Here is a 21215-nt window from a genome sequence, read left to right as displayed (position 1 = left end):
CGATTCCTCTCTGTGGGTGGGTTTAAGTTTCTTGCATCACAGACTAACACACACATTTTATGGAAGGCAAGCAACTAAGCCAAAGGTTCATGCCACCGCTTCAAGCCACAGCATCTATAGTTATCTGTCTGATGCTTGACTTTTTTTGGTGCCTGGGTAAGTGAAAGATCTTTTCATGTAAGCTGTGAGGTTCAAGATGTATTTTTAGTCATTTGTTCAAATGACAGAAAGCCGCTAAATTAATGCATTTCTTACGTGGACAAAAGTAGTAATAAGTATGCATGATATGTAGATTCGTGCAACAACCGAAACCCTGTAACATTCAGTTTGTATGCAAATCCTAAAATCCTGTACTTACTCCAATGCAATGCTAGTCTTGTTTGTGAATGTTTGGTTGACACTGATGGAGTATGTGTATTCTGCTGTACTTGTTGCATGTTTTATAAACATTTCTTGCAGCACTAACGTGGTTTAGATGTGTGGTGGCGTTATAATCAGTTAGTTTCTTGTGGTTATCTTTATCATCTACACATGACACAGTTTGTAGCCTGTGAATTGCTGTAGAGCGCTTTAACACGTCACAATTAAAGACATTTCACACACAGAAAAAGCTAATTCCCACTTATGTATTACTAAAATTGGCCTCCACAGAACACCACAATGTAAAACTGATGTGGTATCTTAGCATGTGTGTGGATCAATTATTTGTGGTTAGATTTAACCCTTCTGTCTTGTACTAAACATACTTGTCAACCTTGTTTTTTTTTCTGACCTTCTTTCTCTCTCTCTCTCTCTCTCTCTCTCTCTCTCTCTCTCTCTCACACACACACACACACACACACACACACACACACACACACACTTTCTCGCATATACCACTTATCTGTCAGGAAACATCAGGAAAGAGAGCATCATCACAGGTTCCTGTTAGACCGAGTCTTTAATAATATGGTTATAGTTGCTGTGTCATACTAATCAAGCATCAACCTACAAAATAAATACTTGCATTCTGGCCTAATACACATGTTCAAACTTATTTTATTAAGGCCTTTTCATTTTAAAACATGTTGCATTACCTCACATGCCTTGAGTTGGTGACATAGCTGGTGATTTTCACAGGTTATAAAGATCAGTTGCACTCTGACAGCAATGACAGAAATGGTTTAAATATATTCAAATCTATGTTATCTTCCGATTAGTTGATTCTTTGAGATTAAAATGGTTATTTTAAGGATGAACTTATGGCCACTGTTGGCTTTTGGTTTTCTGAAAAGTTGATATGTGTACAGTTATAAATGTATTTCTTTCTCACAACCCAAGAACATGCAAGAGACTGCGCATTAGAAAGTGAGAAAAAAAAAACTGTCAGGGTGTTGTTGTGCTGTGCAGAAACATAGGAGAATTCTGCAGAATCTAACTGTGGTGTATTTCCTAGCATACATCACACATCAGTAACTAACATTTTAAATACTGATAATAAAAAAAAAGACAACTTCATTTAGGAGAGAGATATATATTTCAGGTTAAAGTGCTGCAGGGCCGCTGGGTTTCTTCTTTCTTTATGTTGCAGTACAGCACTGATGCAACTTCCCTATGAGTTTGTCTGTGTCAGCCACAGTGAGTCAACTCCCTTCAAAAAGAGAGACACACAAAAATCTCCTTTTGGTAGCCATCATACAGTGAAATACAGATGCACAGTTTCGGTCGACCGGTTCTAATTGCTGAGAGGGCGTGGGGGGGGGGGCACATCAGTTTTTTATCTACAGAGGTTGTTGACCTCTCCTCATGTTAGTGATGTGAGAAAACATTAGGCGGTGACAAATGAGGAATGAATAAACAATGTTTCACAGAAAAGGGAACAATACTGTCTGTTCATGACGGCACAAACAAAACCAATACGTATAGTCAGTGTAGAGTGAAGAAATGTCTCGCTCCTGGTTAGCATTGAGTGAGAGAAGCTTCTGGTAGCGTTACAGTTCAGATGATAGAAGGAAGTGCTCACAAGCTGAAAATAGGCTGAGCTGAAGTGCAAACACATCTGACAAAGACGAACAAGCAATGAGTATTCAGCTGTGTGACGAGGGTGAGTCTAAACATCTGAAAGTCCATGTTTCACTTACATCGCTGTGATTTCATACCTTTGAGAGATAGTGATAGTTTACCTTTTTTGCATTTGAAAATAATACGTGCTTTTTGGTTAAAGAGGTGGCTTTAATTTAAATTTTAGCTCTGCTTGTTTCATAGTAAGTGCTAAGTCTACACATTGACCCGTCACTGGTGGAATTGTTCACCTTTTTTTACAGCATTTGTGGTGATTTTCTTCTTATACTGCATTTTAATTCTGAATGAAACAATCATTTACCATATATAATGAGTTATGTTCCATATCTTAGAAGATATTAGATGCTGTTTTAGGATGAGTTGATATTACATGACCCTCATCCCTCAAAAGATGCTAATGGGCTAGGGTTAGGGTTCTTTGCCTCACTACACTCTAATCTCACTATGGTATCAACTTTGACCTAGTCTAATTTTGGAGTTTTAGTTCAACACTAGTGCTTTGCAGATGCTGAAAAGACACTGAGAGACACATTGAGACAATAAACTTCCATAACCTTTTTTTATTTACCTACCTAACTCTACCAGTAAACTAATTTCATGTATGTGTCTTACTTTTTGTAAGCACCAAAGAAATAAGTACACATATTTTACTGTGTTACATGAACTGGGTTGCTGTATTAATAACCAGGTTTCTGGGTTATAAAATTAGCATACAAAATGTACGTGCATTTGTGTGTTTTTAATATCACATAAATTTAGATGTGTGAAAGACATCTAATACATTGAAATACAATTGTCAGAAATGTTTGGGTGCAATTGATTGTGTTTTATCCGATACTTTTTTTCATATCAAGCAATAAGAAGAGAAATGAGGGAACAATGCCAAACCATCGCATTAGGACGACATAGCGGAGCCAAGATTTGGTGGATGCACTTGTCCACAATCTCCTTACAGTTTCCCAGTGCCCAAAAGCAGTTGGGTCATTGACCTAGTGTGTTGCTGACAAGGATACAATGAGGGAAATACATGTACATGCGAGGGGGTAGCTGGGGTTTGGAAACAGAGGATGTTTCTGGCAGTAAAAGCAGAGCTTATGCAAACTACAGCTAATCACACGCTGATACATGCTCACACTCATGCTGCATGTCTCTTCATCTCTTTCCAGATCTATACTCTCACGTGATATAGGGGCACTGAAGAGTAGATATTAACTTAAATTCTGTGAAGTGTAAAGTTTAAAGGAAGTGTAAAGTTGTGTGAAATGCAACAACACAAAAGCCTGCTTTATATTGCGAAGCTAAGCAGAGTGGTAATGCTGAGTCAGTCACAGCTCTCGGCAAAGTGATTACTGTTTGAGTGGAGGTGCAAATGTTTAATGTTGTTCTGCAGGAAAGAAAACAGCCAGGTGTATGCAATATGAAGGTATTCATTATTCCTTGTTCTCACGTAGATTAATCCTGACTGAATCATGTCAGACAGCGTACTGGAAGAAATCTTCATTAAACGATCCCAGCAAAAGAAGAAGACCTCCCCTTTGAACTACAAGGAGAGATGGTTTGTGCTCACCCAGGAAAAAATAGCCTACTATGATTTTGATCCTGACAAATGGGTACGTGGATGGAATTGCACAAATCACTTATTGCAACAGCATCACATTTATCTCGGTTTAATGTTGAACTGAACTGCGTAGCTACATTACACAAGTTACCTGACTGTTTCCTCATCTTTTAAGCAGAAGCGAAAAGGTTTGAGAGGGTCAGTTGATCTTGAAAAGATCAAGTGTGTAGAGACAGTCCAGCCAGAGCCCAATGCACCACAAGAGCGCATGTATGCATTCCAGGTAAAGACTTTTGTTCATTTACATGTTTAACAGAAAGTGATTCTTCAGAGCCTACCACATGACAGTCATAGAGGTTACAGGCAAAGCTGTAACAATGTGTAATGTGTAACTATCTTGTATAAAATCAGGACTAAAACCATGAACTCCTCATGTAGGAGACCAAGTTTTCTCCATGGCAGAGAAATATTAACCAATCCTCCAATAGTTAATAATGTGAAAGTCCATTGTTAAGAAGTGAAACCATCTCTCACACTCAAATAAACTGGGGGTTTTCAGTGACTGTGCAGGTGTCGGCTTTTGCAAACTTTTTCATGCTACCTTGCTACACGGCAAGGTAGCATGAAAAGGTGTCTGTCTGGCACTTGGCAAAAAAGAAAACCGCCAGCACTAAAAGCGTTTGAGAGTTTCTATCTTGAACTACAGTGAATATGATCACACTGTCTCCTTTTGTCACACAGTATATTCTGGTATCATATATATTTTCTGAGCTAGTAACCCGAGGAATAGAAAACCACCCAATGTCCTCAAATAAGAGACATCTTTGACAAAAACAGGTATTGGGTATTTTCTTTTTTCATTTTTGCTGCAGATCATTTACGATGAGGGGCCGCTGTACATCTTTGCAAAGACGGAGGACGTTCGGGCTCAGTGGATAAAGAAGCTGAAAGAAAGTTAGTATATACCTACACATTTACATATGTATCTCTGTTCATGTGTTTTATCAGTCACAGTATCTCATACAATATATCTCATACAGTATATGCAATATCAGACCATATCTTCATATCTCTCAGTGCCTGCTCCACAGAATAGCTGGGTACATATGCAAATGCAAATGTTGATTGAATGTAAATGTTCTGTGTGTGTATGTATGTATGTGTCTGTGTGTGTGTGTGTGTGTGTGTGTGTGTGTGTGTGTGTGTCCTTACTTGTGTACGTGCGTAGTGGTGCGCTTCAACAAGGATCTCATGCAGAAGTACCATCCTTGTTCCTGGATGGATGGGATGTGGCTGTGCTGCCAGCAGGAAGTTAAACAAGCCATGGGTTGTAAGGTGCTGGATAATAAGAATGGTGAGAACGTGATTCTCTTTGGTTTGAAATCTGCAACAATCAATTATTTCATTCATATATTAAATAATGTCATTAATAGGCTTTACATCTAAAGCATCTAGACGAAGACCGTCCAGGAAACCTCTTCCTCCTACTCCAACAGAGGTATACACACAGTCCCTGTGGAATAATATTCACTGATCACCAACAGTCATTTATTTATTAATACATCCACTGATCTCACATTGTTTAGGAGAAGCCTGGTCGTCCTTTACCTCCAGAGCCTCCTGAGCCATCTGGTCCCTCCGTGGGCATGATTGTCATAGCAGAGTATACTTACACACCCATGACACCCCAAGACCTGGAGCTGAGGAAAGATGAGGAATACACTATCCTGGAGATGTCTGATGCAAACTGGTGGAGAGCCAAAGACAAATATGGGTGAGAAGAAAAAATGAATACAAGTAAAAAAAGTGCTGTCCAAAGTGAAATTGATTGCAAGGTTCTTAAATGTAAAACATTCATAACATGTGTTTCTACTGAATTTGACCAAATGAATATCCCTTGTGCCACATAAATAGAAAGAAAAGAAAGAAAGAAAGAAAGAAAGAAAGAAAGAAAGAAAGAAAGAAAATAAGAATATTGTATAACATGATCAGTAAAAAATAAATAAATGAAATACCATAATGGCCATCTGTAATTTGAATAAATTAAAAATGCATATAGAGAGGAGCAAGAATGTATTACGTACATGTCTTCTTTTAAGTATGCTACTGGTGTTGGTGAACACTTCAGTGTCAAGCCAAGATTACATTTGTTCATTTGTGTGTATCCATGGAGACATTATTAATAAACACAATGTATTTTTTTTGCAGAAAGGAAGGATACATACCTAGTAATTATGTTGTAGAAGCAGAAAATGGGCTAGAAAGATTTGAGTAAGTATGGGTACTATTCTTATTACAGTTTTTATGTTAGCAGATTCATGCTTGGTAAAGTTCCTCATCTATACATGAGTGTATTTTTATTTGCAAAAACAATATTCAAGAAAATATATATTCACATTTATTTTCACAGCTGGTATTGCAAGAATATGAATCGTAGCCAGGCAGAAAAGCTGTTAAAGACTGAGGTAAACTCAATGAGTGACACAATCCACATAGTTACAAAACAGCTTTGACATGTTTGTGCGCCTACATATTAGTTGAATTTAATTTGAAAATATGAAACATACGCTTGTGTAATGTTTTCCAGAACAAAGATGGTGGTTTCTTGGTACGGGACTCAAGCAAGGCTGGGAAATACACTGTGTCTTTGTTCAGCAAGGGTGGAGGGTGAGTAAGCTAAGTAGTGTTAAACAGTTAAACACTGCTGCCTGGTGCACTATTTTCCTCCACTGGCTCCAGTCATGTGTGAACCTGTGGACGTATCAAAAGAAGAACTGTTTGCAATGAAAGCGGAAACAGTGGGCCACAGAGGGAGAGAGATGCAAATTATTTATGCAAAATCTGGACTAATCTACCAGCAGAACATTTTCATTACAGGGCTCTAAGACTGTACTGTATTATGGATAACTAAGAAGAGATTGTATTGCCTGCTCATGCATACGTGACAGATTCCTGTCTTGATGAAAACCTGTTGACTAAATTCATTTGAAGTTACTCTTCCTATTGTCTCCACAGGGAAACTAGTGGAAGCTGCAGACATTATAACATCTGCACCACCTCACAGGGCCAGTTTTATCTGGCAGAGAAACATAATTTCAGCACCATCCCAGAGCTCATCAACTACCATCAGCACAATGCAGCAGGTTAATGTGAATGTATGGATATCTCATAAAGCAGATCTGAATTTTCTGGTGTTTATGACACAATAAGGAAGCAGGAAAAAGGAAATGTTTCAAATGCCTCAACCAAATATAGGCACGCAAACAGGATATCAAAAAAGGAGACAAAGTCTACACAGGTATTAATGCACTTTTGTTATCTCACTAGGTATGGTTAGCCGACTGAAATACATCGTGTCCAACCGTACAAGACCTCCATCAACAGCAGGACTTGGCTATGGTAAGAGTACGCCTATATCTCTATGGCTTGAACAACTGCTCTCTTGTTTTGTGAATATATTCTCTTGGTAATAAAAAAGTCTGTAGATTAACCTCTGGAGAAAGATGATGTCTCATTATTAAGTATGAAGCTGGAGCCTGCAGTCAGTTAGCACAGAAAAATAATAGCAAGGGGAATCATCTAACTGAACTTTAGGTGGTGCAGATTTTGTTACATTTGGACAGAGTTAGACTAGCTGTTTCCCTGTTTCTACTCTTTATCCTAAGCTAAGCTGCTTCTGGCCATATTTTCATATGCACATAGTGTAAGTGGTATCAGTCACATTTAACTCTTGGTAAGAAAGTAAAAAAAAACGTGAATCCCCTCCCCCAAAAGGTTAAAAACTTCTCCTCTAATGTGGATGCAGCAGTATAATAGTGCTTCTTCATTCTCTTGTTTGTTCCAGGTGTGTGGGAGATTGACCCCCGTTGTCTCACCTTCATCAAGGAGCTGGGCACTGGTCAGTTTGGAGTGGTGAAGTACGGAAAGTGGCAGGGCCAGCATGATGTTGCCATTAAGATGATTAAAGAGGGCTCCATGTCTGAAGACGACTTCATAGAAGAAGCCAAAATCATGATGTAAGCAAAACTACTGAATTTGGACTGAGATGACACTTTTGGCTTCTACATCTGAAATGACAGCTTTTGAAATGACAATGATGGCTTTGTGTGCAATTATTAATTATTAATAAATAATAAATCTATATTATTATAGCTATAAAGCTATAATGGGAAGTGTGGTTTCTATAACTTCGCTGCGGAAAACCAACTCATAACTTCCTTCTCGTTTTACTCAAACCAGGAAGCTTCGCCACGAGAACCTCGTCCAGCTGTACGGCGTGTGCACCAAACAAAGACCCATTTATATAGTGACTGAGTTCCTTTCCAATGGCTGCCTGCTGACATACCTCAGGGAGGGCCTGAAGCAGCATCCGACAACTGTCCAGCTCCTAGAGATGTGTAAAGACGTCTCTGAGGGCATGGCCTACCTTGAGTCGAAGCAGTACATCCACAGAGACCTGGTGAGAGACACAGATGTACTGTAGCATGTGTAACACATACGTATCCCAGTACATTCCTAGATCATTGTATCACGTTATATTAAGAGATACGGGGATTATTGTGTTGATTATTAAACTAAGATCAAGAGTGTTGTTTGCTTTGTCCTCAGGCGGCCAGGAACTGTTTAGTGGATGGTAATGGCACTGTCAAAGTGACTGACTTTGGACTATCAAGGTAAAATACTTCACATGAATTAAAGGACACATAGAGGCACATTGACGCCGAGGTAGTTATAAAGTAACTCAGTACATTTCCTGCTGTACTGTAGTTAAGTACAGTTTTATTTTATGCCAGTTTATACTTTGACCTGGTTCAATTTTGAGAGAAATTTATTTTTTTCAAGTTACTTTGTATATTAATATCAACTTGAATCAGCATATAAAGTAGTAAAAATTAGCACCATCATCCACCAACTACAACACTAAAATTCTACCTACGAATAAAAAGTAATAATTATCCAATGTCAGAATTTAACACTCGCAGGGGGATTTTTGTTCACAATGAGAGACATTACTTCTGTACTTCTCTTTAGCTATTGTATAGCAGTAGTAATCTAGCAGAGCATTCTTACATTGTGCTACTTTTACTTTTACATTTTAAGTAAAGAATCTGCATCTTCCACCACTGCCATAGGTATGTCTTAGATGATGAGTACACAAGCTCAGCAGGTTCCAAGTTTCCTGTTCGCTGGTCACCTCCTGAGGTCCTCCTCTACTGCAAATTCAGCAGCAAATCAGACATATGGGCATATGGTGAGTAACACACACAAAGTATGTTTTTCAGTTTCAACTGTCCCTACTACATTTCTGCTCAGCTGTAAATGTAAGCTTTGCTTAGATGTATTCACCAAATATGAATTCACATCTGTACTAAAGCACCATTAGTATTTTTCACTGCATGAACTATTTCTCTAAATACATAGGCGTTCTTATGTGGGAGGTGTACACTTTGGGTCGGCTTCCTTATGAGCGCCTTAACAACACGGAAATAGTGGAGCAGGTGTCCAGGGGCCTGCGCCTCTTCCGCCCCCAGCTGGCCAATGAAAGGGTGTACAGCATTATGACAAGCTGCTGGCTTGATGTAAGTGGATTTTGAATTGGCCTGAGCAGTAGGTAATGCAAGTGACTTTGTACAGGTTGATGATGTTATGCACATTTTCCAATTCCTTCTCTTTGCTTTCAGAAAGCCGATGAGAGACCCACCTTTGAGGAGCTGTCACTGATTGTTCAGGATTTGCTGTACGAGCTCCAGTAGACCTCAGAAGAATCAACACCAGCGGAAACAGTTCACTCTAATCCTCACAGAGCAACATCTCTGCGTCCATGGGAATCATTACAACAGCTTGAACGTGGGACTGCATAGCCACACCGAGGTCCTCTGTAATGTGAATATGTATAATGTGAATGTCACTATAAATCATTCATTAGAACAGCCTTCCTATCACATTATCAGAAAATACAGTCCTAGCATTTATAATGTGTATATTTTATTGAAAGTTATTGGATTAAAGAAATATTGTATCTGTCTTTATTGTATTCTGTGCATTGTACAAGGTGAAATCATTGTGAAAAGTAGACACCTTTGCATGTGGAAACAAGCTTTGTGAGAACATGTGTATTGCACAAATAAAAGCCAAGTATGCCAGGCTTTGAAGTGACTGAACCATCATGTGAAAATGATTTATGAATAATAATCATCAATATCGTTTTGTTTTAGGATAGAATAATGTACAGACACTCATAAAAGGCACATTACTTAAAACAATAAAATGACCTAATAACAAATAAATAACAAATAAATAACATTTAGTCAGATTTCAGGAACAAGTGTAACAAATGACGTATGTATGATGACAGAAGAACGCGCTCTGTGATTGGCCGAGCTGCTTCCTGTTTCCTGTCGTCCATACATACACGTGAAGGTCAGCAATAGAGCTGTAAGCCTCTCAGAAATATACAAATATTGCTCTCACAGCCTCATTTTTAGCGCAACATGGACGGCAAAGGAGCGACAGCCGACCCCCAGCTTCAACACTTCATCGAAATCGAGACTCAGAAACAAAGATTTCAGCAGCTGGTGCATCAGATGACGGAGGTCTGCTGGGTAAGATCAGCTCCGAGCGAGCGCTGCAGCTCTTTTTTACGTGACTGAATAATAGCCTGCTTTAAATTGACTACAAACTGTTTCAGATGTGCGTTTTATTTGTTGTGCTCAAATAATAATGTTCACATGTAAACGCGCGTAGCCTCCTCATGTCACTCTGTGTCACATAGTGAGCGGTAGTGAGGGGAAATGTCGGATTTAAACGTTAGTTTCGACCATTGCAATATTTCATCATACCAGACACCTTTGAAATAAGGAGGCAGTGTTTCAGGACGCAGTCTGCTGCTGTTAAACTGGTTTAAAATGTAGTTTTAACTCCCTCCCTCTAATGTTTCAGTTATGATGTCACAGCCAGGGCAAGGCCACTGTGCCAAATGTGATGTCCTACATGCAGAGATGTATAGTAACGAAGTGGAACTACTTAAGTACTGTACTTAAGTACTAAAGTGCAGTATCTGTACTTTTTTGGAGTATTATTTTTTTCCCCAACTTCTACTTTTACTGCACTACATATTTTTGATGAATTTAATACTTTTACTCTGATACATTTTTCATGTGCTGAATCGTTACTCGTTACTATTGTAGCGTCCAGCACGTGATGAATGACGAGGCGATATTCAACAAACCTGCAATTATTGCTGAACGGTTTGGTTCCAGGACTCGGTTACTGTCGGCCGGAACCACACCAAAAAAACAACAACAACATAACAGTCCCGGTCTCAGACATCAACCTCGCTCGTGCGCCGTACGTCATACACCTGACTCACCCAGGTGCGCGCTCTCTCACCTGCTCCCCCGCCCCCTCGCTCTCGCATTCATTCAGACGCATTCACAGACCATGGGAAATCACAGAACTCTACCATGAACATTGTAACACTGTAACATTAGAAGTTGTGCCTTAATAAATATTTGAAATAATATAAACAACAGTACTTTTACTTGTACTTTTACTTGTACTTTTACTTTCAGTACTTGAGTAGCAATTTTTTACATACTTCTACTTGCAATACTTAAGTACAAAACATTTTGAATACTTTAGTACTTTTACTTAAGTATGGTGTTTAAAGAACACTTCAACTTCTACTCAAGTCAGTTTTTTGATATAGCACTTGTACTTCTACTCCACTCCTTTACTCCAGTACTTTATACATCTCTGCCTACATGTAACCAATGACACCTTGCATCACCCATTCATTGCATCTTTAAACTTGACCGGTCTGTCTCTGTCTGCAGGAGAAATGTATGGATAAACCCGGGCCAAAGCTGGACTCCAGGACAGAAGTGTGCTTCGTTAACTGTGTGGAGCGATTTATTGACACCAGCCAGTTTATCCTGAACAGACTGGAACAGACACAGAGGAGCAAGGGCTCATTCTCCGAGACCATGTCAGACTAAAAACTGTCACTGAAAGGCGTGACAAGTCATGCACGTGGCCCCTCCTGCTCTGTGACGAGGCGGCCGTTTGGTCTGTGGCTGACCGTATGTTGCTGAACTCTCTCTCTCTGGAAAAAAGGAACAACATCAGGTGTTACTTTTTGATACAAGTGCCTGAGATTAACATCATGTATGGACTCACGCAGAAGTCTAGGGTTTTATTTGTCCTCCACTAAGCAAGATATAAGTGTTGCGGAATGCTTAGATTGTGGTCTGTTGTTGGCAGTGACCTTATGTTGGTTTTGTCAAATCATGCAGTTCAAGTCAGTTCACTGGTCCGACTGTGAAACTGAGCTTGAATGCGTTAATATCCACTGCTGTAACTCGTTGGTTAAATGTGGATATATATATATCTCTCTGGATGACAGCCACAAGGACTTCAACACACACTCTGCCGTAACTTGAAAGATCTGACGATGTCTTGACTGAAGAGGCGCAAGGTTCTGGACTGTACATATGCAATAAACAAAATGCCAAATAATTATGTCTGTCTTTTGGAAAACTGTAGTCAAGTACTGTTGTAGTTATGTTTTAATCAGCATCATCAAACTCACAAAATGACAATTACAGACATGTTACAGGTTGGCACATGTTTTTTGGCACATCATGTATACAGGGAAATTACATTCTTTGGTGCATTTGTATTCAATACTGAGGTATTACAGAAAGGAGTTATTTAAATGTGTTTTTTTTACAACAGATGATTGAATGGCATTTAGGGCAAATCAGGTTTTTTGCCTTCAGTAGTCATAAAACCATACATATGTACATATATGCTAAGGTTAAAAGTGCAAAATTATGAATAAAGTTAGTCTTCAGAAGGCACTGTAAAGCTTTCAATTATTTTTTTTAAACTTTATATACTAAAAAAGAAATGTAACAGCAGTGCAACGGACATTCACATTGATATAAATTATACTACAGATAATTCTGTCCTGTGTTTTGTTTAACCAAAGCAAAGATGTGGCTGAAACATAATTCACAAAAAGAGCGTACACATTTAAATGAAACCCAGTGTGCTGGCAGGAACATTATGCTTACTTTAGGCGACTTTGTTCATCCAGTGCATATTGCTTTGTTTAGGAGAGCCTTGAAATTTAAATTAAGTAAACTAACTTGTCACATTGTAATATTGTAATTTGCATTCAAGCTTCAGAATTGAAGCCGAATAAGCAATTTCTCTATAGTACTGACACTGTAAGACATATCGGTTCCCCTTAAGGAGCTCTCTGGTGTGTACCCCGCGCCCCCTTTGAGCCTCCTTCTCTGGGCAGCTTCATCTCATCCTCTGCTTGTGTGTCATGGCTTGGAAGAGCCACGTAAGGCTGGGGCCCCCATGGAAAGCCCTGAGGACCCTTCCTCAGGTACAGTGGCAGGGAGTCCCCACTAAATGTAATGTCTTTGAAGGCATGGAGGAGGAAGATTCCCAAAATGATGGTGAGAAACCCACTAATTGTTCCCACTATTCCATCAGTGGTCATACTCAACCATTCCTTAAAGAGGATGGCTGAGCAGGCCATGACAGAGGTGGTGAAGAAGACGTAGTAGATGGGAGTGACTATGGAGGTGTTAAAGATGTCGAGGGCTTTGTTTAGGTAGCTGATTTGAACGCTGACGCAGATTACCAGGCAGATGACTAACGACCAGAACAGGGGTTCCTTCAGCACCGCTGTCCCAGCAAACAGCTCCTTAATGCCAATTCCCAGGCCCTTGACACAAGACACAGAGAGGGAGCCAATCACAGAGCAGATCAGGATGTAGACCAGCACATTCTTCTGTCCAAACCGCGGAGCCACAGCAAAGATAAGAACCAGGCTGCTTCCAACAACGCACACAGCAAACACAATGAAACCTAGTGGGAGCATTCAAATATGAGTTAGTACCCTGAAAAATGTCCGTCCAACCCTTTTCTGGGATTCAGTTTCCATAGCATGGTTAATCACATCACACCGATGAAGGAGTGGTCCTACCTGGGTCTTTGAGCTTCTCAGCCATGGCACTGAGGGAAGCGACCTCCTCTTCCTGTGGTGCATGGATCACCATCACTGTGGAGCCCAGGACGCACAGCAAACAACCAACCTTCCCATGAACATTCAACCTCTCATTCAGGAAGTAAGAGGAGAGTACGGCACTGCAAGGAAAACAAATGATGTAGAGAGAGAGTTTACACATATATTATACATATATACAAAACTCTTACATATTAAAAATCTGTTGATACTGTTGATGTCAGGTGTTCAAATGGTTTTTGACTGCTGTGGTGCAAATAATGTTCTATGCTGCACAGAAAATAAAGCATCATAACTAATCAAATATGTGTTTATAATAGTTTCTGAACAATGAGGTCTTCAACATAGAGGAATAAGCTATGTTATGTACAGACAATAGTTGTTAGTGGGACAAGTTGACAAGATTAGGGCTCTCTGATAACATACTGTCACTCACACCAAGACATTTTTGTTGTTGTGTTGTAAGTGCAGTAGGGTGTTGAAACAGAGTGAAATTGCCTTTATTACATCAGTTTTTATTGTCGCGTTATCTCTGTTAAAACATGTGAAAGAGTGAAATTTATGTAACCATCCACTCTGACCATGTGGTCACTTCACTTGCTTTCCAGGAAAGAGCTTCCTCTCCCTTTTAATACACCCTACCCACTCCTGCACCATATTAGGTTGTTTACAGACTGCTGCGTGAGGAGAACGACATGCAGCACGGGGTTCAGTACTGAGAGAGCTGAAAGTATCCAAATCACACCAAGCAATTGTGTGATAAATTGTGGTGATGAATGAAATTCAAGCCAAAAACAATTACCTTACAAGTACACTCAGTGCTCCAAGAGGAGTCACCAGTGTGGCCGGTGCAAATGCATATGCAGCAAAGTTAGCAGCTTCTCCAGCTCCCACTAGAATAGAAACATGAATTGCAGCTGGTTAAAAAAGGTGAAATGTTCTCTTCCAACCCACATGTGCAAATGTGCTCTTTGGAGGAATGTGAGATTCAGATATGTTGTGGGTGCTACATCTACAACAACGTCACCGTCAAAAATACCAAACCCACAAGTGCCTCATTTCCCCCTTGAAAAACAAAGAGCACAGTGTTTGAAGGGCATGGCTGATAAGCAGTGTCACCAAATAAAAAATCATTTGCAGGTTTTACACAATTAAGTCTGTAAATGATTCACTTACTTGAAATCAGTCCTGCCCACCAGAGCCATTCTTTCAGGTAAGCATACCCCCCTTGACCTGTGAGACACACAGAAGACAAACTGGAGTAAATACCACATAACTGTTACGGGCTGTTACAGGCGGACCCCCTCTACAGGATATTAAGTTCGTAAATAAACATTTCACATATAAAACACAAAACTCTTAGAAAACATGATGCACTACTATAGAATAAATGATCTAACAATATATTAAGTGGTTGAAATTGGCTCCTCCTCGACCACCAAACTGTAATAATCCAAGAATATAACACATAATGATTAAGGTCGGACAGTTAGTTAATTAATGGATTAATGAATCAGCAACTATTTTGATAACTCACTCATTTGTTCAAGCAGAAAAGCTAAACTTTATCTAGCTCCAGCTTCTCAAAACTAAGGATGCTTTGATGCTTTTCTTTCTTATGTTAACAGTTAACTATATCTTTGGGTTTTGGACTGTTAACAATTAATTAATCAGGAACGTAAAAAGCAGATTAACCAATAATTAAAATCTTCCTGTATGCCAATATATACATTTTGATCATGACACTACATACTGCATACAGAGTCTGAAAGTAGTAACTCCATGGTAAGGCTGTATTTAACGCTATGGTGCTGTTAATTAGAGTTAGTTAGTGTTTCCTTCAGGACTGCAGTGTAGTTTGACCTGCAGTGAGGCGCACAGTACCTGCTCTCATTGATCCCTTGCTGGCCAATCGCAGCAGGCCTTTCTTCTTCAGGATGAAACTTCCGCCGATGAAAGCGCTGGAGCTCACAGCCAGAGAGAGACCGATGTAAAAGTCCAAGCGGTTCACTTCCATCTGAAACAGCGGCAAACACACAATGTCGTTGCGGGAAATGTTAAAATAACTAAACTTATATGACAAACGGAGCTTTCGGGAACTTTTTTCAGTAGCCGAGCAACAGGCAGCCCGTGTTTACAATCACATGATGGGCTGCGGCGAGGCTGAAACTAGCCTTCAACACGGTTAAAGAGTCATGAAATGAGAGTCTGACGACTTCTCTAAAGCGGTCTTGGTTTAGTTAAGTCTAAAATACAATTCACTATCGCTTAACGCCACAGTTTGTTAAATGTTTTACCTCTGTTGTCACGTCAACCCCATTCGTCGTTGCAAAATGACTTTAGGAAGTGAAGCAACTGGTTGGTTGGCGTCAACCCGGGACTTCCTGGTTACCGCCCAGTAAATTGGGCGGAGGCTGTTCGGACAGTCAAGGGTTAATACTACAAGATGAGCCGCTTTCTGCTGTGGGTTTGTGCATTCAGTGTCATATTTGAGATAAATCTGTCACTGTACACACAGTGGCAACCTCCATGGCTGGGAAATGAAGCCAATGCACAAGTCCCAAAAAACTGCAATTCCTCGAGCGGCCACTTGAGGCTGGCTACAGAAAATGTCAACATGTCAACATGTCAACATGTCAACATGTCAACATGTCAAGCGTCCAACTTCACAGCAGAAATAAACATGTATACAGCCTGGTACAAAAAACAGTTTTGGTCTCGATAGCTAATTTCCCTGTTCATGACAACTGTACTGAGTCAAATTATATTAAAAAGTTATGCAGAATTAACAGTGTGGGCACTTTGATTGACAGGTGAGTGCCATTACAGATGGCTTGTTTGAGCACCAGGGCATCATCCAGCCTGCCCTATGTCTGCTGATGATCCATGCCAATTTTTAGATTAGCTGGGAGATGTCATATATTTTGAGTGTCAGAATGGTGCATCAGAAACCTATGGGTGATATCATGCATATACTGTCATTGCTATATACTCAATTTTATAACAGTAATATGGGTATAAAACACATGCTTAACTAATGCATTATTAATGAGGATTTAATGCCAGTAATTGAAGAACTATTCAGATCCTTTGCTCGAGTAAAAGTTCCACACTGTGAAAATACTTACTACAAGACATTTTTCTTGCAGAATTTGTACTTTTATTCATACTTTATACTTTAATTTCATTTAATTAAAGTATAAAGTATGAATGCTGCAAGAATAATGTCCCTGTGAGTGTTTAACTATAAAGGATTAATATCACTGGTGCATTGATGTGTGCTTCAGTTTAACCAGGGATCATGTGTTTGCACACCAAAGTCTGCAGTGCTGCAGTCACATCATGTTGCATTTTTCACAACATGTGTTTAGATTCAGTTGACAAACTCAGAGAGAATATTAATGATCCACACCTACAACAATCCCAACACCCAAGAGGATACCTACAACTATAGATAGGATGCACCTTCACACTCATAGCCTTTTCATTACATTCTTCCTCTTTTCTTTACACACTTGTGAGCTGGGTGGTGTGAGACACCTGGGGTTGGTTTTACACAACCAATTAGGTGTCTCCTGGTGTTTGACATTAATTTAATGCCACCAGTGATGTTGTGTGAAGTGATTTTAGGACAGTACAGTGTATAAAAGTTAAGTTCTTGAATATTTTTACCAATAAAAAATCCCCAAAGTTATCTAAAACCATTTATTTTACAAATCTATGTGTTGTAGCAGCAGGAGACCATTGATGCGTGAAGTGATTCAGATCACAAGCTGTAGTACTTTTTCTCTGTTACTTATGTGGCACAGAGGACGGCTCGTTTCCATGGAAATGAGGTAGTATCTTGTTGTCCACCTTACTATGGTTATAGTTATAGTTATTTGTTAGTCAATAATTCGGCAACTCTGAAATAATTTCTTGCACTCTGCTGGTGCTCTGTTTATGCGTGAGTGCTCTGATACATAAATGCATTATCATGTTTATTCATTTAGTTCAGCTCTCTTTACATTGACCGCTGCAGCCAACGTGCTTTAAACCGCGTTTTATTTTGAAGGCGAATAAGATTGAGTTATTTTCATCTGTTTATCTTAACAACAGAGTGATTTATCAGTGAACAAAACTTTGTTGTCGGTCTTAAGACTTTACTTTAAGAAAGAAAACATTTTATACATCTGCCCGTGAACTTTTCACTGTTTCACCAGTTCAAACCTCCCTGTTTAGACCTTTAATGTCTGAAAAGTCAATGAACTGACAGCGTCGACAGAGCGCGTCAAAGAAAGTCCTCGCAACCTGATTGGCGGTTGCTCTTCTTGCAGCGTTTTGATTGGACGACGGATTGTTGTTTATAGAAACCGGAAGAAGCGCTCACCTTGACTTGCAGGCGAAACACATGCGCTGCTGGTTAAGAGAAAAAAAGCTGAACACTGAATGATTCCTGAATATTTCATCGAAAACCTTCATTAGGACTACTCCGACATCTTCCAGTGCGTTACCGAGAGTGATCCCGTCTCTCTGCTTTTATGTTTTCTTCTAGGAAAACTCGTCATCTTCTAGCTCGCTACGTGAATGGTTAGCAAGTACTGTAGTGATCAATACTACACTTTCTGGACTCGCCTCCTATCCAGTCATGAGGACCCCTGTTGTGTTTGTCGCCAGAAGCTGCAAGGCTGTTCACAGACTCCAACAAAGTCCATTTTTCTCACCAATTTCAGCTTTATCGAGACACCAGAGGATCTCTGTGCTGAGGCAGACGAGCACGCATCCCTGCAAAGACGACAGGAGTTACTACATAACCACTCCCATCTTCTATGTCAACGCCTCTCCTCATTTAGGACACCTATATTCAGCTGTCATAGCGGACTGCTTTCATAGGTATAAGCTGCTTCAGGGCTTCGACTCAAAGTTTGCAACAGGTAAACCCTAATATATACCAAAATATGCATGTTCTTAGTTGCATGTGGTGTCCACAATCAAGTAAAATAGTTTTTTTTGTCACAGTATTAATCACATTACGGTAATTACAAAGCTTATGTTTGAAATCTGCTCACAGGGAATTTTTACAAGCAAAAAAAAAAAAGCCAAACATTTGCTTGTTTCTGCCCCTATATTGTAAATTCAAAGTGTTTGGACAAGAAACAAGAAATTTGGAGGGGCACTTTGTAGAAAAATGTATTGGTGTTTCATTATTTAAATGATTAATCAATTAATCAAGCAAATTAATAATAATACACCATGCTGTCTTGCATTTTAGGCACAGACGAACATGGCTTGAAAATCCAACAAGCTGCTGACACTGCAGGAAAAGATCCCCTGACCTTCTGCACTGATGTATCTGAGAGATTCAGACATCTCTTCAGCAGATGCAACGTATCGTATACAGACTACATAAGAACCACAGAGCAGAGACACCGTGAGGCCGTAGAGCATTTCTGGTCAGTGCTCTGGAACAAAGGGTTCATCTACAAGGGAAGTTATGAAGGCTGGTACTCCACCCAAGATGAAAGCTTCCTCACGCCATCGCAGGTGGGTGACGCTTTGGACTCAACGGGGAAGGAGATCAAGGTATCGCTGGAAAGTGGCCACAAGGTAAGAAGAGCAAAACTGGGATTATAGCATAGCGCAAGTGTGACTTTTAGTGGAGATGAATGAGTGCAAACTTTAAGGGGATGATATTATCATAGTGATATTGGCTTAAACTTTAGAATCAGGCATCTGTTGTCATTTTTAGGGACTAAAACTTTGGCCAAAAGTTAATAAAATCTTCCTACCAGCACATCATAAAGCTTATTATCTTGTTGATGTAAACGGCACAAAGAATTATGATTTTACAAGGGGTTATGTGCCAGTTTGTTCTTGGAGATTTCCAGAGAGACTTCAGGCAGAACCAAGGTAGTGTTTTTCCCATTACCCGTCTTTATGCTAAACTGAGCTAACAATCCCTGACTCCAGCTTCATATTTGGTGGACAGGTATGAGAGTAGTATTAATCTTTTCATTGGCAAGAACATGAATCTGTGTCATTTCTAAAATATCAAACTCATCCTTGAAGCAGAAATCAAATGACACCTCCACAGCTTGTGCAATTTTACTCGGTCAACAACACTTTAATCTTCTCTCCACTGTTTTTCAGGTGGACTGGATGAAAGAGGAGAACTACATGTTCCGTCTGTCTGCATTTCGGCCTCAGCTGCTTGACTGGCTCAGAGGAAATCCTCGGGCTATACAGCCTGAACGTTTCTACCAGGCTGTTCTCCAGTGGCTGCAGGAGGACCTTCCTGACCTCTCAGTCTCCCGTCAGAGAAGCCGCCTTCAGTGGGGCATCCCAGTCCCAGGTGACGCCGAACAAACCATCTATGTGTGGCTAGATGCTCTGGTGAACTACCTTACTGTGGCTGGCTATCCTAACAAACACAAGCAATGGTGGAACGTTGCCCACCACATTGTCGGAAAGGACATCTTAAAATTTCATGCCATCTACTGGCCATCCTTCCTTCTAGGAGCTGGACTGCCGCTGCCACAGACGATACATGTGCACTCTCACTGGACCGTAGGAGGAAAGAAGATGTCGAAAAGTTTGGGTAATGTGGTGGATCCTCTAGAACGCTCACAGATGTTCACAACTGATGGTATGAGGTATTTTCTTCTGCGTCAGGGTGTCCCAGACTCAGACTGTGATTACACAGACGACAAAGCTATCAAGCTGCTCAATGCAGAGCTCGCCGACTCTCTCGGTGGTCTGCTGAACCGCTGCACAGCCCCAGCCCTTAACCCAGCTCAGGTCTACCCCTCTTTCTGCCCCCAATCTTTCCCAAATCAACTCGGAGGCAGAGCTGTGGTTGAAGACTACCACATGTTGGATGCTGTGAAACATCTCTCTGCTTTGGTGGAGCAGCACTATGAGAGCATGCATGTTTACAAAGCTCTGGAGGCCATCAGTGCCTGTGTGAGGCAGACCAACGGGTTTGTTCATCGCCATGCACCTTGGAAGCTGGATAGGAGGGACATTAAAGACCGGCGATGGCTGGACACCATCATCCATATCTCCCTCGAATGCCTGAGGATTTACGGCACACTCCTCCAGCCAGTAGTGCCAGAGATTTCTAACAAGCTGCTGTCCAGACTTGGAGTGCAACCAGGCGAGAGGAGCTGGGCAGCTGTGAACTTTCTGCCCAGGTATCAGGGAATGGACTGTCCCTTTGAAGGGAGAGCGCTAGGATCTGACTCTGGGGTGCTTTTCAGTCGCTTAGAGAGACAGAATGTAGATCAACAAAAACCTAAAAAAACAAAAAAGGCAGCATAAATTAATTGAAAATTATTTGTTCTCTGTGAAATGCAAAGATTCAGTCAATAAAGAAGTCAAACCTGTGGCTGTTTTCACTTAATCTTAAGACTACACGAGGAGTACAAACATCTTCCTCACCAAACATCAACCTCAGCAGAAGTCTAAAGTGAAAACACCTGTGTTTATGAACAGGTCATTATTTTACAATTTTAGAGTCACGCGTTGTGTTCAAGTCTGGATTTGTTGCAGTAAAAGGAAATGGTGGAAAGA

The 21215-nt window shown here is 40.3% G+C and overlaps 4 protein-coding genes across 6 annotated transcripts; 3 read left to right on the top strand and 1 right to left on the bottom strand.

Annotated features, from left to right (window-relative positions):
- The first annotated feature begins 5 nt into the window (after positions 1 to 5).
- btk (Bruton agammaglobulinemia tyrosine kinase) lies at positions 6 to 9775 on the top strand. 3 transcript variants are annotated; one of them, XM_010738974.3, is made up of 18 exons: positions 6 to 156; positions 3513 to 3671; positions 3798 to 3902; positions 4492 to 4573; positions 4848 to 4973; positions 5068 to 5117; positions 5206 to 5393; positions 5828 to 5890; positions 6030 to 6084; positions 6207 to 6286; positions 6635 to 6762; positions 6947 to 7018; positions 7464 to 7635; positions 7859 to 8078; positions 8228 to 8292; positions 8752 to 8870; positions 9041 to 9198; positions 9301 to 9775. In XM_010738974.3, exons 2-18 carry the CDS (start codon positions 3531 to 3533, stop codon positions 9370 to 9372), a joined length of 1896 nt encoding a protein of 631 aa, XP_010737276.1. In that variant the 5' UTR covers positions 6 to 156; positions 3513 to 3530; the 3' UTR covers positions 9373 to 9775. The 3 variants fall into 3 exon arrangements, with proteins under 3 accessions (XP_010737276.1, XP_010737274.1, XP_010737275.1); XM_010738972.3 differs by having other exon boundaries at positions 5053 to 5117; XM_010738973.3 differs by lacking the exon at positions 6 to 156 and adding an exon at positions 1923 to 2083 and having other exon boundaries at positions 5053 to 5117.
- Positions 9776 to 9981: 206 nt separating this feature from the next.
- Positions 9982 to 11766, top strand: timm8a (translocase of inner mitochondrial membrane 8 homolog A (yeast)). Its single transcript, XM_010738969.3, has 2 exons — positions 9982 to 10221; positions 11455 to 11766. Exons 1-2 carry the CDS (start codon positions 10111 to 10113, stop codon positions 11614 to 11616), a joined length of 273 nt encoding a protein of 90 aa, XP_010737271.1. The 5' UTR covers positions 9982 to 10110; the 3' UTR covers positions 11617 to 11766.
- Positions 11767 to 12163: 397 nt separating this feature from the next.
- Positions 12164 to 16085, bottom strand: zgc:101583 (magnesium transporter NIPA2). Its single transcript, XM_019272041.2, has 6 exons — positions 15962 to 16085; positions 15549 to 15681; positions 14841 to 14897; positions 14467 to 14557; positions 13626 to 13786; positions 12164 to 13507 (listed from the first exon to the last, which is right to left on the bottom strand). The coding sequence occupies exons 2-6, from the start codon at positions 15679 to 15681 to the stop codon at positions 12873 to 12875; spliced, it is 1077 nt and encodes a 358-aa protein (XP_019127586.2). The 5' UTR covers positions 15962 to 16085; the 3' UTR covers positions 12164 to 12872.
- A 1912-nt stretch (positions 16086 to 17997) lies between these two features.
- mars2 (methionyl-tRNA synthetase 2, mitochondrial) lies at positions 17998 to 21028 on the top strand. The gene is made up of 3 exons (XM_010738968.3): positions 17998 to 18577; positions 18916 to 19250; positions 19794 to 21028. The coding sequence occupies exons 1-3, from the start codon at positions 18292 to 18294 to the stop codon at positions 20961 to 20963; spliced, it is 1791 nt and encodes a 596-aa protein (XP_010737270.3). The 5' UTR covers positions 17998 to 18291; the 3' UTR covers positions 20964 to 21028.
- The last annotated feature ends 187 nt before the right edge of the window (positions 21029 to 21215 follow it).

The sequence above is a fragment of the Larimichthys crocea genome, chromosome I (genome assembly GCF_000972845.2).
Source record: "Larimichthys crocea isolate SSNF chromosome I, L_crocea_2.0, whole genome shotgun sequence".
Lineage (NCBI taxonomy): Eukaryota > Metazoa > Chordata > Actinopteri > Sciaenidae > Larimichthys > Larimichthys crocea.
The sequence above is the reverse complement of the archived record's forward strand: the minus strand, read 5'-3'. Positions and strand labels throughout refer to the sequence as shown.

Bases quoted from the DNA above. Each gene is read 5' to 3' on its own strand.
- btk (XM_010738972.3), top strand. From the start codon at position 3,531: ATGTCAGACAGCGTACTGGAAGAAATCTTCATTAAACGATCCCAGCAA. The intron at 6,287-6,634 runs GTGAGTAAGCTA...TTGTCTCCACAG, and splicing joins TTGTTCAGCAAGGGTGGAGG to GGAAACTAGTGGAAGCTGCA. The intron at 8,079-8,227 runs GTGAGAGACACA...CTTTGTCCTCAG, and splicing joins AGTACATCCACAGAGACCTG to GCGGCCAGGAACTGTTTAGT.
- timm8a (XM_010738969.3), top strand. From the start codon at position 10,111: ATGGACGGCAAAGGAGCGACAGCCGACCCCCAGCTTCAACACTTCATC. The intron at 10,222-11,454 runs GTAAGATCAGCT...CTCTGTCTGCAG, and splicing joins AGATGACGGAGGTCTGCTGG to GAGAAATGTATGGATAAACC.
- zgc:101583 (XM_019272041.2), bottom strand. From the start codon at position 15,681: ATGGAAGTGAACCGCTTGGACTTTTACATCGGTCTCTCTCTGGCTGTG. The intron at 14,558-14,840 runs GTAAGTGAATCA...TTTCTATTCTAG, and splicing joins GTGGGCAGGACTGATTTCAA to TGGGAGCTGGAGAAGCTGCT. The intron at 13,508-13,625 runs GTAGGACCACTC...TGCTCCCACTAG, and splicing joins TGAGAAGCTCAAAGACCCAG to GTTTCATTGTGTTTGCTGTG.
- mars2 (XM_010738968.3), top strand. From the start codon at position 18,292: ATGAGGACCCCTGTTGTGTTTGTCGCCAGAAGCTGCAAGGCTGTTCAC. The intron at 18,578-18,915 runs GTAAACCCTAAT...CTTGCATTTTAG, and splicing joins CGACTCAAAGTTTGCAACAG to GCACAGACGAACATGGCTTG. The intron at 19,251-19,793 runs GTAAGAAGAGCA...ACTGTTTTTCAG, and splicing joins CGCTGGAAAGTGGCCACAAG to GTGGACTGGATGAAAGAGGA.